Genomic DNA, 14,235 nt, shown 5'->3' with positions numbered 1-14,235 from the left:
CACATTCCTCGAGGCACCGGTCGAGGAGGTGGAGTAGCAGCCATCTTTGACTCGAGCCTATTAATAAATCCTAAACCTAAATTAAACTACACCTCATTTGAAAGCCTTGTTCTTAGTCTTTCACATCCAACCTGGAAAACATTACAGCCAATTCTATTTGTGATTCTGTATCGGCCACCAGGTCCATATTCAGAGTTTATATCTGAATTTTCAGAATTTATATCAAGTTTGGTTCTTAAAACTGATAAAGTTATTAATGTAGGAGATTTTAATATTCATGAGGATGTTGATAATGATTGCCTTAGTGCTGCATTCATCTCATTGTTGGACTCGATTGGCTTCTGCCAGAGAGTACAGAAACCCACTCACAGCTTTGGCCACACGCTTGATCTTGTTCTTAATTATGGCGTTGACATTGAGCATTTGAAGGTCTTCCCACAGAATCCTCTTCTGTCAGACCACAACCTCATCACTTTTGAATTTATACTACCGGAGTGTACTCCGTTAGTCAAAAGTTTCTACACCAGATGTCTAACTGACAGTGCTGTAGCTAAATTTAAAGAAGCGATTCCTTCTGCATTTGATTCAATACCACGTCTCAATATAACAGAGGACTCCTGGTCTAACTTTAGTCCGTCCCAGATTGATCATCTTGTTGATAGTGCCACAGGCTCTCTGAGAATGACACTGGACTCGATAGCCCCTCTGAAGAAGAGGACAGTGAGGAAGAGGAGGTTTGCTCCCTGGTATAACCCTCAGACCCGCAAACTAAAGCAAATGTCACGAAAGCTTGAAAGCATATGGCGTTCAACTCATCTGGAAGAATCCCGCTTAGTTTGGCGAGATAGTCTTAGAACTTATAAGAAGGCCCTCCGTAATGCCAGAGCAGCCTATTACTCATCATTTATTATTATTGATTTCGAAAACACCACAGCACCGAGACAGTACTGGTGAAAATTACAAATTACCTCTTAATGGCAGCAGATAAAGGACTCATCTCTGTACTGGTCTTGTTAGACCTTAGTGCTGCATTCGACACCATTGACCATGACATCCTATTTCAGAGACTGGAGCAGTCGATTGGCATTTCAGGCACGGCACTAAGTTGGTTTAAATCCTATTTATCAGATCGATCTCAGTTTGTATTTGTAAACGATGACGCCTCGATAACCACCAACGTTAGTCACGGAGTTCCACAAGGTTCTGTGCTTGGACCAATTTTATTTACCTTATACATGCTTCCTTTGGGCAATATTATCAGGAAACACTCCAAAACTTTCATTGCTATGCAGATGATACTCAACTATATCTATCGATAAAACCAGAGGAAACCAACCAACTAAGTAAAATTCAAGCATGTCTTAAAGACATAAAAACATGGATGACCTGCAACTTCTTGATGTTAAACTCAGACAAAACCGAAGTAATTTTACTCGGCCCTGAGCACCTCAGAGATCAATTATCTGGTGATGTGGTTTCTGTAGACGGCATTGCCCTAGCATCCAACACCACTGTAAAGAATCTTGGCGTTATCTTTGATTGGGACTTGTCCTTTACCTCCCAGATGAAGAACATCTCAAGGACTGCATTCTTTCATCTACGTAATATTTCAAAAATCAGGCACATCTTGTCTCAGAAAGATGCCGAAAAATTGGTTCACGCGTTCGTTACTTCGAGACTGGATTACTGCAACTCCTTATTATCAGGCTGCTCTAATAAGTCTCTTAGGTCCCTCCAGTTGATCCAGAATGCTGCAGCTCGTATTCTCACTAAAACTAAGAAAAGAGATCACATCACTCAAGAATCAAGAATCACTTTTAAAATTCTTCTCTTAACGTACAAAGCCTTGATTGGTGATGCACCATCATATCTTAAGGAGCTTGTAGTACCATATTGCCCCACTAGAGAGCTACGCTCACTAAATGCGGGACTACTTGTAGTTCCTAGAGTCTTAAAAAGTAGAATGGGAGCCAGAGCCTTTAGTTATCAAGCTCCTCTTTTATGGAACCAGCTTCCAATTTCAGTCCGGGAGGCAGACACAGTCACCTCGTTTAAGAGTAGACTTAAGACTTTCCTCTTCGACAGAGCTTATAGTTAGGGCTGAATCAGGTTTGCCCTGGTCCAGCCCCTTGATATGCTGCTATAGGCTTATAGCTGCCGGGGGACGTTTTAGGATGCACTGAGTACCTATCTCCTCTTTTTTCTCTCCTTAGGGATGCATTTTCATCTCTCCATCACACATTACTAACTGCTTTCTCCCCGGAGTCCTTTTGACTTCACGTCTCATAGGGTCATCGGACTCTACGAGACGGCATAGATCCTATCTGCCTGATGGATCATCGAGGTCTGGGTCGTGGAATTCCTGCTACCGACCACGCCACTGCCCTGTTGAGACTCCGCCCACTCCTCCTCTCTACCTCCATCTGCCTGATGGATCGTGGAGGTCTCCATCGTGGAATATGCCTCCTACGAACTATTCATACACTCTGTCATATTCATTGAATGTATTTAAACTCTAAATCTGTCCTTCTATACACATTACATCTATTGCATCTGTCCATCCTGGAGAGGGATCCTCCTCTGTTGCTCTCCTGAAGGTTTCTTCCCTTTTTTCCCCCTGAAGGGTTATTTGGGAGTTTTTCCTGATCCGATGTGAGGTTTTGGGGCAGGGATGTCTATGTGTACAGATTGTAAAGCACTCCGAGACAAATTTGTAATTTGTGAAATTGGCCTGCTATACAAATAAACTGAATTGAATTGAATTGGTGTATCGGCTGGGGACCAGAGAACAAGTGGCGAAGGTGGTGCCATTTGGATACATTCAACATTAATAAACTGAGAATAAACAACCAAAGGCGCTTTGTGCAGCAGAGGGGATTCAGGGCTCTGCGGACAAGCATGTCGTCTGCATTTCATTTAAATTAAATTCAGTTTATTTTGTATCGCCCAATATCACGAATTACAAATTAGCCTCAGAAGGCTTTACAATCTGTGCACATACGACATCCCTGTCCCAGGACCTCGAAATCCCAAGATATAGAAAAAACCCTTGCCTGCAGCGGCCTTCCGCAGTTCAACGTAACAACCAAAGTCTCAAATAAAAAAAACAATGCACCATTTACTTCTGCTTGAGTAATGTTTACTATAAATTGCAGCTGCTTAAAAAAAGAAGCGGATTGATATATTTTGTGAGTCGTTTTTTAACATTTATGTCTTTGTCAGGTGCCAACTGGATTGAGGTATGGAAAGTCAGAAAGTATTGGAGAGAAGAACTAACATTTAGTGGGATTTGTTGACAATAATAAAACAAATGTGCCAGCCCTGTGCCTTAAAGGTCACTTCATTTCCTTTTCCTTATATGTTGAGATGTGGAATTCACTATATAACCATTTTCCATCTTACTCGAAAGTAATAACATACATATTTCAGAAGAGTTTGGTCCTTGTCCTTTGACCAATGCACAATGCAGTCGTACACAAATATTCACATATGTGTAGATATATATATATATCAATTCTCAGAGCCGGGTACATTTTCGAATTTCCTTTTCCACCTCTTTCTCTGCACTCATTGCAGGGTTGTCATACACCTCTGTGTGTAATTTATTGTTATTTCCCACAGATTGTTCCTTGCCGGGTTCTTCGTCGCCAGCAGCCACCTGGCAGCATTTGCAGCAGCAACAGCATTTAGCGGTGCATACACCAACCACGTTGTCCCAGGGAGCCAGGGAGTGGGCCCAGAGAGGGAGGAAGTCCCAGGATCGCAGCGCTGCAGGCAGGCATCCGGGTTTCCGTTTCTGCAGCATGTTGATCACCAGGATGATGACCAACAGGATCACCAGAGGTGCACCCACGCCCACCAGTACCTGCCAGCCAGCCAGCGACAGGCTGAAGATGAGGAGCGGTAAAATTAAGAAGCAGGAGATGATGTAGACGCCAGCAAACCAGCGGTATGAGGCCGTGATGTTGCCCAGGCTTTTCGCCAGCCGGATGGGGATGCGGGTGAAGGGGATTGGATACCACAGAAGGATGCCAGAGATGTTGAACAGGAAGTGCACAAGGGCAATCTGGGAACAACAATAACCAACTTTATTGATATGCTTCAGTCATTGTTTTTCTCCTCATAAAATAAAAATAGCTTATGCTGATACTAATATACTGTGTTTAATTTGTTTAAATGGTGATAAAAGAAGTATTTAATTGATACACTTCCAACGTTCTAATTCCTACTCAGCTAAACATGTACACAATGGCAAATATTGTTGTCAAAGAGTCCAATAATGTCCAATAACAATGTACAGGACTGTCTCAGAAAATTAGAATATTGTGATGAAGTTCTTTATTTTCTGTAATGCAATTAAATAAACAAAAATCATGCATTCTGGATTCATTACAAATCAACTGAAATATTGCAAGCCTTTTATTCTTTTAATATTGCTGATTATGGCTTACAGCTTAAGAAAACTCAAATATCCTATCTCTAAATATTAGAATATCATGAAAAAGTATACTAGTAGGGTATTAAACAAATCACTTGAATTGTCTAATTAACTCGAAACACCTGCAAGGGTTTCCTGAGCCTTGACAAACACTCAGCTGTTATAAATCTTTTTACTTGGTCTGAGGAAATATTAAAATTTTATGAGATAGGATTTTAGAGTTTTCTTAAGCTGTAAGCCATAATCAGCAATATTAAAAGAATAAAAGGCTTGCAATATTTCAGTTGATTTGTAATGAATCCAGAATGCATGACATTTTTGTTTTTTTAATTGCATTACAGAAAATAAAGAACTTTATCACAATATTCTAATTTTCTGAGACAGTCCTGTATATTTACTTACTATATGTCCTGTCCTCCCTCACACAAAAAGCATCAATTTTAAATAGGTAATTTGGATTTTGGTATGAAACCTGAAAATCCATGCAAATACATTGGGTACCTGTCATTTATGTGTGTGTGTGTGTGTGTGTGTGTGTGGGTGTGTGGGTGTGTGCGTGTGTGTGTGTGGACGTTCTTATGTGTTACCTGTAGAGCATTAGCCAATGTTTCTCCAGGACTCGCCATAGCTGCCAGGATGGCTGTGGTGGTTGTGCCGATATTTGAACCCAGAGACAACGGGTATGCTCTTTCTATGCTGATGACACCAATACCTATTTATTTTTGTAAATGGGAAAACAAGTTACGTTTGTGTGTTCCAGAGATTCCTCTCCACTTTGTTCAACCTGTCGTTGTTGAAGAGACATTGTCCGAACAATGTTTTAATGTCAACAGAGTGAATAAGAAGATACAAAAACATAAAGAAAAGCAAAATAGTAAATAGATTTCAAAAATGAAAATAAAAAACATAGAGATGAATAAAATGGATGGATGAATGACCTCACCAACAAGTGGAGTAATAGCAGAAGTGAAAACCGAACTGCTCTGCACAATGAAGGTCATTCCAGCTCCGACTAAAATGGCAATGTAGCCGGTGACCCAACCAAACGGGAAAGGGAAATCTGCACACAAACAGACACACAAACATTTGTGCATGACTAATCAATGCAGTCACTTTGAACTCGTTGCACATGCATAGTTTTGCTGCTCACCGGTGTTGAGGATCTTCTTGATGACTGTAGCCACCTGTCCCTTCAGCATGGAGTTGAGCAGCTTGACGATCAGGATCAGGCAGGAGCAGAGCACCAGCAGAGAAAGAGCCAGCAGAATCAGACCCACTGCCAGGTCAGACAGATTGGTATTCACAAAGAGATGCTTACCTGTGGAAACACAGAAACGCACACGTGAAAGTTCTGCAGTAATGACACAATACGGACACGAGCCGTCGATGGCTTTTACCCTTCTTATTTTCATGCTGTAGAAATAAAAGTTATTCTGGCCAAATGGGGGTAGACAAACTCTACAATTACCTAAAAAACACATGTTTATTTTAAGAATTACTCCATAGAGTTGTTATGGTTGATATGTTGCTGGATTCTTTTGGCTAAACAAATCATTGAATTGACGACCCGCAAAACCCAAAGTATTGAGCTAAAAGAGACAAAACAAAGAGTTCCATGAAGGCAAAGGATGATGTTGTTGTAACTGCACATAAAAGCTGTTCCGTTGAATGTGGCCATGTTCATCGAGGTGAAAATATTATACATCAGCTTAATCACTCAGATTACAACAAAACAAGGTCATAACTACTGTGGCAACTGGTCTTACATTTCTGGACATTGTACGTTTCGGAAATGTTCTTCAGCGTAAAGGTGTAGTTGCCATCGTCCCAGCAGAGAGACGGAGACGTGCAGTTCTCGGGCCCGGGAACTGTGACATTCATTAGGGTCTGAAACGCAACAGCAGTTTGAAAATAAAGAATCAAACCTTCTCAATGTTTTTGAAATATTTGACACGCCGCTGACGTCTTACTGCGTTGGTGAAGGTTTGGCACCATTTCTTGATGAGGCTCTTGTTTCTAGCTGCTGGGTCTCCGTTGGCAATCCCACTAATGACGGACTTATCCAACTAAGTTGCAGGGAAAAGAAGATGCAGAAATGTATAACCATGACATAGATAGTAATGCTACATGTGAGTATTTTACAAATTCCAAACACAGAAATGTCTCAATTATAACGTCAGCGAGGTAATTTGCAGAAGGAACATCATCGGGTGTTACATTTCACCTGTATAATCGACTCAGTGAGGACATCAGTGATCACATTTAACAGGTCTGGGGCCTCTCCTCTCTCAATTTTGAAGGACTCGATGATGAACTTGGTGACCACGTACAAGTAGCCAGAGGCAACTTCCAGAGGCAGCAGCACGAGCACCGAGAGCCAGTTGAAGAAGTCGTGCACCGTGGCCCCCGCAAACGCCCTGGGAACATCATGAAAGTAATTAGACAAATGTCAAGTAAAATGATCTTTGGTCTTTCTAATGAGCTACATATTATTGGTGTCCAGCAATGAGTCATCTTGTAAGAAGGTAAGGAAAACTATTTTTCCACATTTGGTGTTTTCTTCTTATTTTTCTGATAAACTTGAGGATCATACATTATCTATCGGTTAAAGAGAAACTGCACATGTAAATAAGGTTAACATTTAAATAAGCTGAATGTGATGAAACACATCCATCCATCCATTATCTGCAACTGCTTATCCTACATTTAGGGTGGAGCTGATCCCGGCTGACAGAGTGAAGGAAGGGGTCACCCGCGGCGGGACGGCCGGCTCACAGGTTGGACACGTAGAGACCGGCAACCATTCAATGCTCAATACTACGGCCGTTTTTGAGTCATCAGTCAAGCTGCATGTCTTTGCACATGGAGGAAGTCAGAGAACCCAGAAAACCTAAACAACACGCTGACACGACTTGCTAACAAAACATATCAATGCTGGTGTTATATTTACATTTTTAACCAAATTTATTTTAAAAAATCTTAATTTCCTGGTTGAAAATGGCTGAACATGACATCTTCTGACTCTATACTCTAACTCTGCACTCTATAAAGGATGTTAATATCTTCTTTATTATCCAAGCTACTTCCGCTGTCATATTTAATGTAAATGTTAGTTTTATAGGGGCAATGCACACCAATCAACAGTACAAATTAAAGTGAGCCCGAATTAGCCAGAGAGGCTGATTTTCATCAATAATAAATAATAAAAAATAATCTTTAATCATATATAGCGCTTCTCTAAGTACCCAAAGTCACTTTACAGAGTCCAGTAGTCATACATACAGTCATCCCGGTGGTGGTAAGCTACATCAGTAGCCACAGCTGCCCTGGGGCAGACTGACAGAAGCGTGGCAGCCAATCAGCTCCTCCGACCACCACCAACATTCATTCATATCCATACGATGCAGTGCATGTCTTTATGATGGTGGGGGAAACCGGAGTACCCGGAGTAAACCCACGCAGGCACGAGGAGAACATGCAAACTCCACACAGAAAGGGCCTGGAACCACCGGGACGACCGGGATTCGAACCCAGGGCCTTCTTGCTGTGAGGCGACAGTGCTAACCACTGAGCCACCGTGCTGCCCCATCTACTGTCCCAGGACAGATTATTTGAAGGCATGCATGTTTGCCAACGCTGCACCGGATCTTGGAGATGTTTCATCTCTCAGCCTCTTACGGACACTTTACAGTATAGCATTTTTCAGAAGTATGCAGTGAGTGGGCTCAGACCTGACGATGAAGTTACACCTTGAATATTGGTCATTTGTCTGATGAAGGGAAATGTTTAATTTTGTGCATTAGATATTGAAGATGTAATGGGTTGTAAATAAATCCCACCCATTGGTTGGATATGCTGTACATGTTGTTCAGGTTTTCTTACTTAACCGCGGAAGTCACTTAATGTGGAGTCGACTGATACAGAAATACAAAATAATGCATCAGGTTTGTAGTTTACAGCAGAACACAGAGATTGTTGTGTGTGTGTGGGGGGGGGGGGAGGATTGTGGCTTTCGGAACAGCATAATAATAAAAATTACCTGCGAAAGGTGTTGCGGTCACCCGCCTGCGTCATGGCGACGAGTGTGTTGGTGACAGAAGTGCCAATGTTGGTGCCCATGATGATAGGAATAGCAAGCTGGACGGTTAACACTGCCAAAGCAACATGGGTCTCCTTCATCATTAGTCCTCTTCCACACCTCCACCATCATCGTCATCCATGCATTCTGTACATTGTGTGTGTGTGTGTGTGTGTGTGTGTGTGCGTGAGTGCATGTGTGTGTGTGTGTGTGTGCATGTGTGCGTCTGCGTGCGCGGAGGCTCGTACTCACGTCCAGAGGAGACCATGCTGACAACTATGGAGGAGGAAGTGGACGAGCTCTGGACCAGCAGGGTGACCAGAATCCCGATGACCAGACCGGCCAGAGGGTTGGACAGAACCGAGTTGTTCTGAAGGATGTTGCCTGCTGCTTTACCTGGGTATGGTGAAAATGGGACCATGTGAATATTCCCCCAAAAAATGTATACTGGGATATTTGAATGGAACAAAGCCAGTACAAATTTCTTCTGTGGTCCAGTTTACGGGTCATCATGACACGCCGCACGTGGCTTTCGGACAAGTGTGACCCTGTTTACCTCCGACGAGCTGGAAAGCTGAGCTGAGGATGTCGAGAGAGCAGATGAAGATGTAGAGCAAACCCAGCAGCAGGATAAACTTCCCCACCGACACCACCACTCTCAACACCTTCCCTCCGGTGCTCAGAGCTGGAACAGAGACACGGCATGAATGGGATGAGAAAGAAAAAGAGAAAGGATTTTTAACGACACACATTTTTATTTGTCGTAGCAGGAAATACAGAGATGTGATTAATGCCATAAACATCTGCTACATGTAAGTGTCTCAATGGGCTATGCCAGTGAGCCAGCAGGCAACAGAGTAGGATCCTGAATCTGTTACAGCTATCGAGTGCAATGCTTATTAATATTAGAGATCACACCTGTGGTTATTGCCCTATTGCACAGACCACATAGTGGAGAGTCATTGGAAACAGCCCGTGTCTGGAGTGTGTTGACTCAGCTGTCCTTCTGACTACTGTCTTTATCTCATTAATTACTATTTATGAGCACTATGCTTTCAAAAAAATCCAATCATAAACTCTGATGAGATTTATTGTCAGTCTTTTGAGGTGTTAATGCTTTGGGAGTTAAGCCAGAACTAAAAGGCTTAGAAAAAGTATTGAAGTTGTTAATCAAAGTTTTGAACTACTCTGATGCTGCTAAACAGAAGAAAAAAAGAAGTTATTCGAATGCCAAAGGGGAAATTACATGTGTTCTCTCTGCTGTGCTACCTATCAACCTAGATTGTTTTGGTCAGAGTGGCCGAGTGTTGGAGGGATCGGCCGGAGATACACTACCGTTCAAAAGTTTGGGATCACCCAGACAATTTCGTGTTTTCCATGAAAACTCACACTTTTATTTATCAAATGAGTTGCAAAATGTATAGAAAATATAGTCTAGACATTGACAAGGTTAGAAATAATGATTTGTATTTGAAGTATTAATTTTGTTCTTCAAACTTTGCTTTCGTCAAAGAATGCTCCTTTTGCAGCAATTACAGCATTGCAGACCTTTGGCATTCTAGCTGTTAATTTGTTGAGGTAATCTGTTGAAATTTCACCCCACGCTTCCTGAAGCACCTGCCACAAGTTGGATTGGCTTGATGGGCACTTCTTGCAGACCATACGGTCAAGCTGCTCCCACAACAGCTCAATGGGGTTGAGATCTGGTGACTGTGCCGGCCACTCCATTACAGACAGCATACCAGCTGCCTGCTTCTTCCCTAAATAGTTCTTGCACAATGTGGAGGTGTGCTTTGGGTCATTGTCCTGTTGGAGGAGGAAATTGGCTCCAATCAAGCGCTGCCCACAGGATATGGCATGGCGTTGCAAAATGGAGTGATAGCCTTCCTTATTTAAAATCCCTTTTACCTGGTACAAATCTCCCACTTTACCAGCACCAAAGCAGCCCCAGACCATCACATTACCTCCACCATGCTTGACAGATGGTGTCAGGCACTCTTCCAGCATCTTTTCACCTGTTCTGCATCTCACAAATGTTCTTCTGTGTGATCCAAACACCTCAAACTTGGATTCATCTGTCCAGAACACCTTTTTCCAATCTTCCTCTGTCCAATGCCTGTGTTCTTTTGCCCATACCAATCTTTTCTTTTTATTGGCCAGTCTCAGATATGGCTTTTCTTTGCCACTCTGCCTAGAAGGCCAGCATCCCGGAGTCGCCTCTTCACTGTCGACGTTGACACTGGCGTTTATGGGTACCATTTAAAGAAGCTGCCAGTTGAGGACCTGTGAGGCGCCTATTTCTCAAACTAGAGACCCTAATGTACTTGTCTTCTTGCTGAGTTGTGCACCGGGCCTCCCACTTCTCTTTCTGCTCTGGTTAGAGCCCGTTTGTGCTGTTCTCTGAAGGAGTAGTACACACCGCTGTAGGAAATTTTCAGTTTATTTGCAATTTCGCATGGAATAGCCTTCATTTCTAAGAACAAGAATAGACTGGCGAATTTCACATGAAAGTTCTTTTTCTGGCCATTTTGAGAGTCTTATCGAACCCACAAATGTGATGCTCCAGATAATCAACTAGCTCAAAGGAAGGCCAGTTTTATAGCTTCTCTCATCAGCAAAACAGTTTTCAGCTGTGCTAACATAATTGCACAAGGGTTTTCAAGGGTTTTCTAATCATCCATTAGTCTTCTAAGGCGATTAGCAAACACAATGTACCATTCGAACACTGGAGTGATAGTTGATGGAAATGGGCCTCTATACACCTATGGAGATATTTCATTAGAAACCAGACGTTTCCACCTAGAATAGTCATTTACCACATTAACAATGTATAGAGTGTATTTCTGATTGATTTAATGTTATCTTCATTGAAAAAAACAATGCTTTTCTTTGAAAAATAAGGACATTTCTAAGTGATCCCAAACTTTTGAACAGTAGTGTATGTCTGCCCTCTTTGCACCATAACAGGACTACATGGCGCCCGGCTTGTGGCGCTCAAAACGCCTCAACAAAAAGAACATTTTAAAAATGGATGTTCAAACATAAAACTTCCGAGGGGGGGTGAATACTTTATAACCACACTGTAACATGAAGTTACATATTCTGTGAATTCATAAACATAGAATGTAAAGCTATGCGCTTCATTATTTGACTACAAAAAAACAGTGTACTTGATAGCTCCCAAGGTTATGTAACAATGATGTGGGGGACACTTTATCACATCTACTGGAGGCTGTAGAAGTAATCCATCAAGAGGCGTGTACATGTCTTACTTACTGACCATGTGTATCTAATCAGGACACCCGTGTTCCTTTAAACATACAAGGATAAGGCAACGCTCGTCCGAGTAATAATGTGACATCACAAGTCCCCACCTGTCCATGGGACCCCGCTGTCCTTCAGCTCGGGCATGTCCCACAGGTCTGGGACCTCCGGCTCCTCCTCAATCAACGCCACGGTGGAGTGTGCAGAGCTCGCTTTGACCTCTGGGACAAATAAGAATAAACCATGAGACTGTTTTTATATATTCATCAGTAGCATTTAAACAGAATATTAAAATTACTTTTGGTCTTCTCATGTCTCTCATTGTGGTCTTCGTTGCCATCGTCTTGAGCAGCCGTTGGCTGGGGGAAAGAAACACAAGTCACATCAGGGTTTGATTCCAAAATGCTTCATATTTATTGTTCAAGATACTCCTTACATTTTAATGTGTCACTATTTAGAGGTCGCAGATGATTCTCTCTCGCAACAGTTTGCGAGTAAAAGCTTCAGTGAACACTTTGTAGAGAGATCGCAGTCGAATCAAATACGTCGACCTGAACGTTTATCACACGCATCGTACTGGAGGTTGGCATTACATTTGACAATCTATTTCTTGACAATTACAATTTGACTATCAGGGCATAAGGTTAAAAAATACCACACACTCTCTCACACACACACACACACACACACACACATAAACACCCACACAAACAAATACACACTCAGGGTTTTTCCTGCATAGAGAAAATTTGGGCGCGCGCCTAAACCGTTTTCCCGAACGCCTATGACAGATCCCGAGCGCCTAAGGCAAAAAAAGTCTGCGATGGAAAAAAAACAAAAAACCTGTGTTCATCACGTGCATGTCAGCGAATATGTTCTCAATAGTATGTTTCAAGTAAGCTACAGCCAAACCCTCGTTCTGTTTTGATCAATAGTAATCGAGTTGAAGCGTGTCTTCTTGTCTGATCAATACGCAACTGTGAGGTGCGCGAATGGACAGAGCGGCCAGCTGCTGATCACTCAACAGCCCGACGTGCACGGATACGTCCTGGACTATTGTCAATAGGGATGCACCGATCTGATCGGCGCCGATCCATATCGGACGATATTCCCATTATCGGTTTTGATCGGCGTTCTCAAAACGGCCGATCAAATTGGCCGATCAGATGACGTAACATCTGCGAGAAAAACTATCAGAGACGTTTCAATCGTGGCGCACCGCAACGGAGTAAATGCGCCCGGCGAGGGCCGTCAGAGTGAGAGGTCCACGAGGGGATCCTCACGCACCGAGCGGCGTCAATCTCTGGGTCAACTCAGCCGACACTCACATGTCTGAGCCCCTATAGACTGATGTTCACGGTAAACGCATTCGATCGGGAGCGCGCGAGGGTTTTGATAAAGTTAGCGGAAGGATTCACGTAACACAACATCTGGTTTTGCAAAGTTAGCGGAAAGAACCACGTGAAACCACATCCGTTTTTCAAAATAAGATGTCGACAAATCATACACTAACATATAAAAGTAAACAATGAACTGATTTTGTATCTTTATAGATCTTTTCTGAGATTTAGCTTGAATTATGCTAACATTAAAACATTTTTACTGTACCAAGGAAGAGTTTATAAAAATAAGTCAGACTTTTGTATGTTAAAAAAAGTCCTGTATATAGATTTACCCAAGAGTTCCAGGAAATGAATGATGCAGATGTGTTCCATACATCTCTGAAATCCCCTACAATAGCAATCAAACAATTTTAATGTATCAATTAGGACATTTTTCAAAGTAAAAGTCCTAAATGTTGAAAGAAATCGGTAATTTCTTTAATGTTTGAGGTGCTTTATATATGTATTTCCTCATAGACCTAGGCAATAATGCTACACAATAAATAGAATTCTTCAATCGACACAGTGATCGGTATTATCGGATCGGCAGATACTGATTTCAGTGATCGGCACCAAAAAACCTGATCGGTGCATCTCTAATTGTCAATCTATTAGCCTATCTATTTAATCTGAAGTGGAAGCAAAATGATTTCCTCAAGCATTGCCTCCATTATTTCTGGCAACAACAAAAAAAATCATAGATGTCTGCTAATTACGGTGACATGGCAACACAAACACATTTTTTTGGGGGAGAACCGAAGACCCATTTTGACCCAGGAAAACCCCTGCACACTTCCCCCTCACATACATATCCTCACATGGTCTAGCTGCAGTAGAATTCCGTTCATAACAGTATGACACAGAGAGAAAGCTACCGGCTAAATTGATTTTTTTTCTTCTTTTTCTATGTTTCTTTTGGACGGAGATGTTCAATCAGTTTATTTTTTGAACGCATCCATTACGGTTGATATTAGTCTCTTATATATAAATGTACTCATTTGTTATTACTACTAAACTGATCTTTTATGTATCATTTACCAAAGCCCTGTTTTCTATACTTACTTAAGTTTATA

The 14,235-nt window shown here is 42.0% G+C and overlaps 1 protein-coding gene across 2 annotated transcripts; it reads right to left on the bottom strand.

The window, feature by feature from the left end:
• Positions 1-2,603: 2,603 nt before the first annotated feature.
• On the bottom strand, positions 2,604-13,111 carry LOC130190037 (sodium-dependent phosphate transport protein 2B-like). Of its 2 annotated transcripts, XM_056409172.1 has the most exons (13): positions 12,217-13,111; positions 12,079-12,139; positions 11,891-12,001; positions 9,073-9,201; positions 8,769-8,912; positions 8,478-8,589; positions 6,663-6,855; positions 6,409-6,504; positions 6,205-6,325; positions 5,589-5,756; positions 5,382-5,498; positions 5,026-5,150; positions 2,604-4,066 (listed from the first exon to the last, which is right to left on the bottom strand). In XM_056409172.1, exons 3-13 carry the CDS (start codon positions 11,925-11,927, stop codon positions 3,518-3,520), a joined length of 1,791 nt encoding a protein of 596 aa, XP_056265147.1. In that variant the 5' UTR covers positions 11,928-12,001; positions 12,079-12,139; positions 12,217-13,111; the 3' UTR covers positions 2,604-3,517. The 2 variants fall into 2 exon arrangements, with proteins under 2 accessions (XP_056265147.1, XP_056265146.1); XM_056409171.1 differs by lacking the exons at positions 11,891-12,001; positions 12,079-12,139; positions 12,217-13,111 and having other exon boundaries at positions 9,073-10,687.
• Positions 13,112-14,235: the final 1,124 nt, after the last annotated feature.

This window comes from Pseudoliparis swirei, chromosome 24, assembly GCF_029220125.1.
Source record: "Pseudoliparis swirei isolate HS2019 ecotype Mariana Trench chromosome 24, NWPU_hadal_v1, whole genome shotgun sequence".
Classification (NCBI taxonomy): Eukaryota; Metazoa; Chordata; class Actinopteri; order Perciformes; family Liparidae; genus Pseudoliparis; species Pseudoliparis swirei.
Note: the sequence above shows the minus strand (reverse complement) of the source record. Positions and strands in the feature narration are given on the sequence as shown.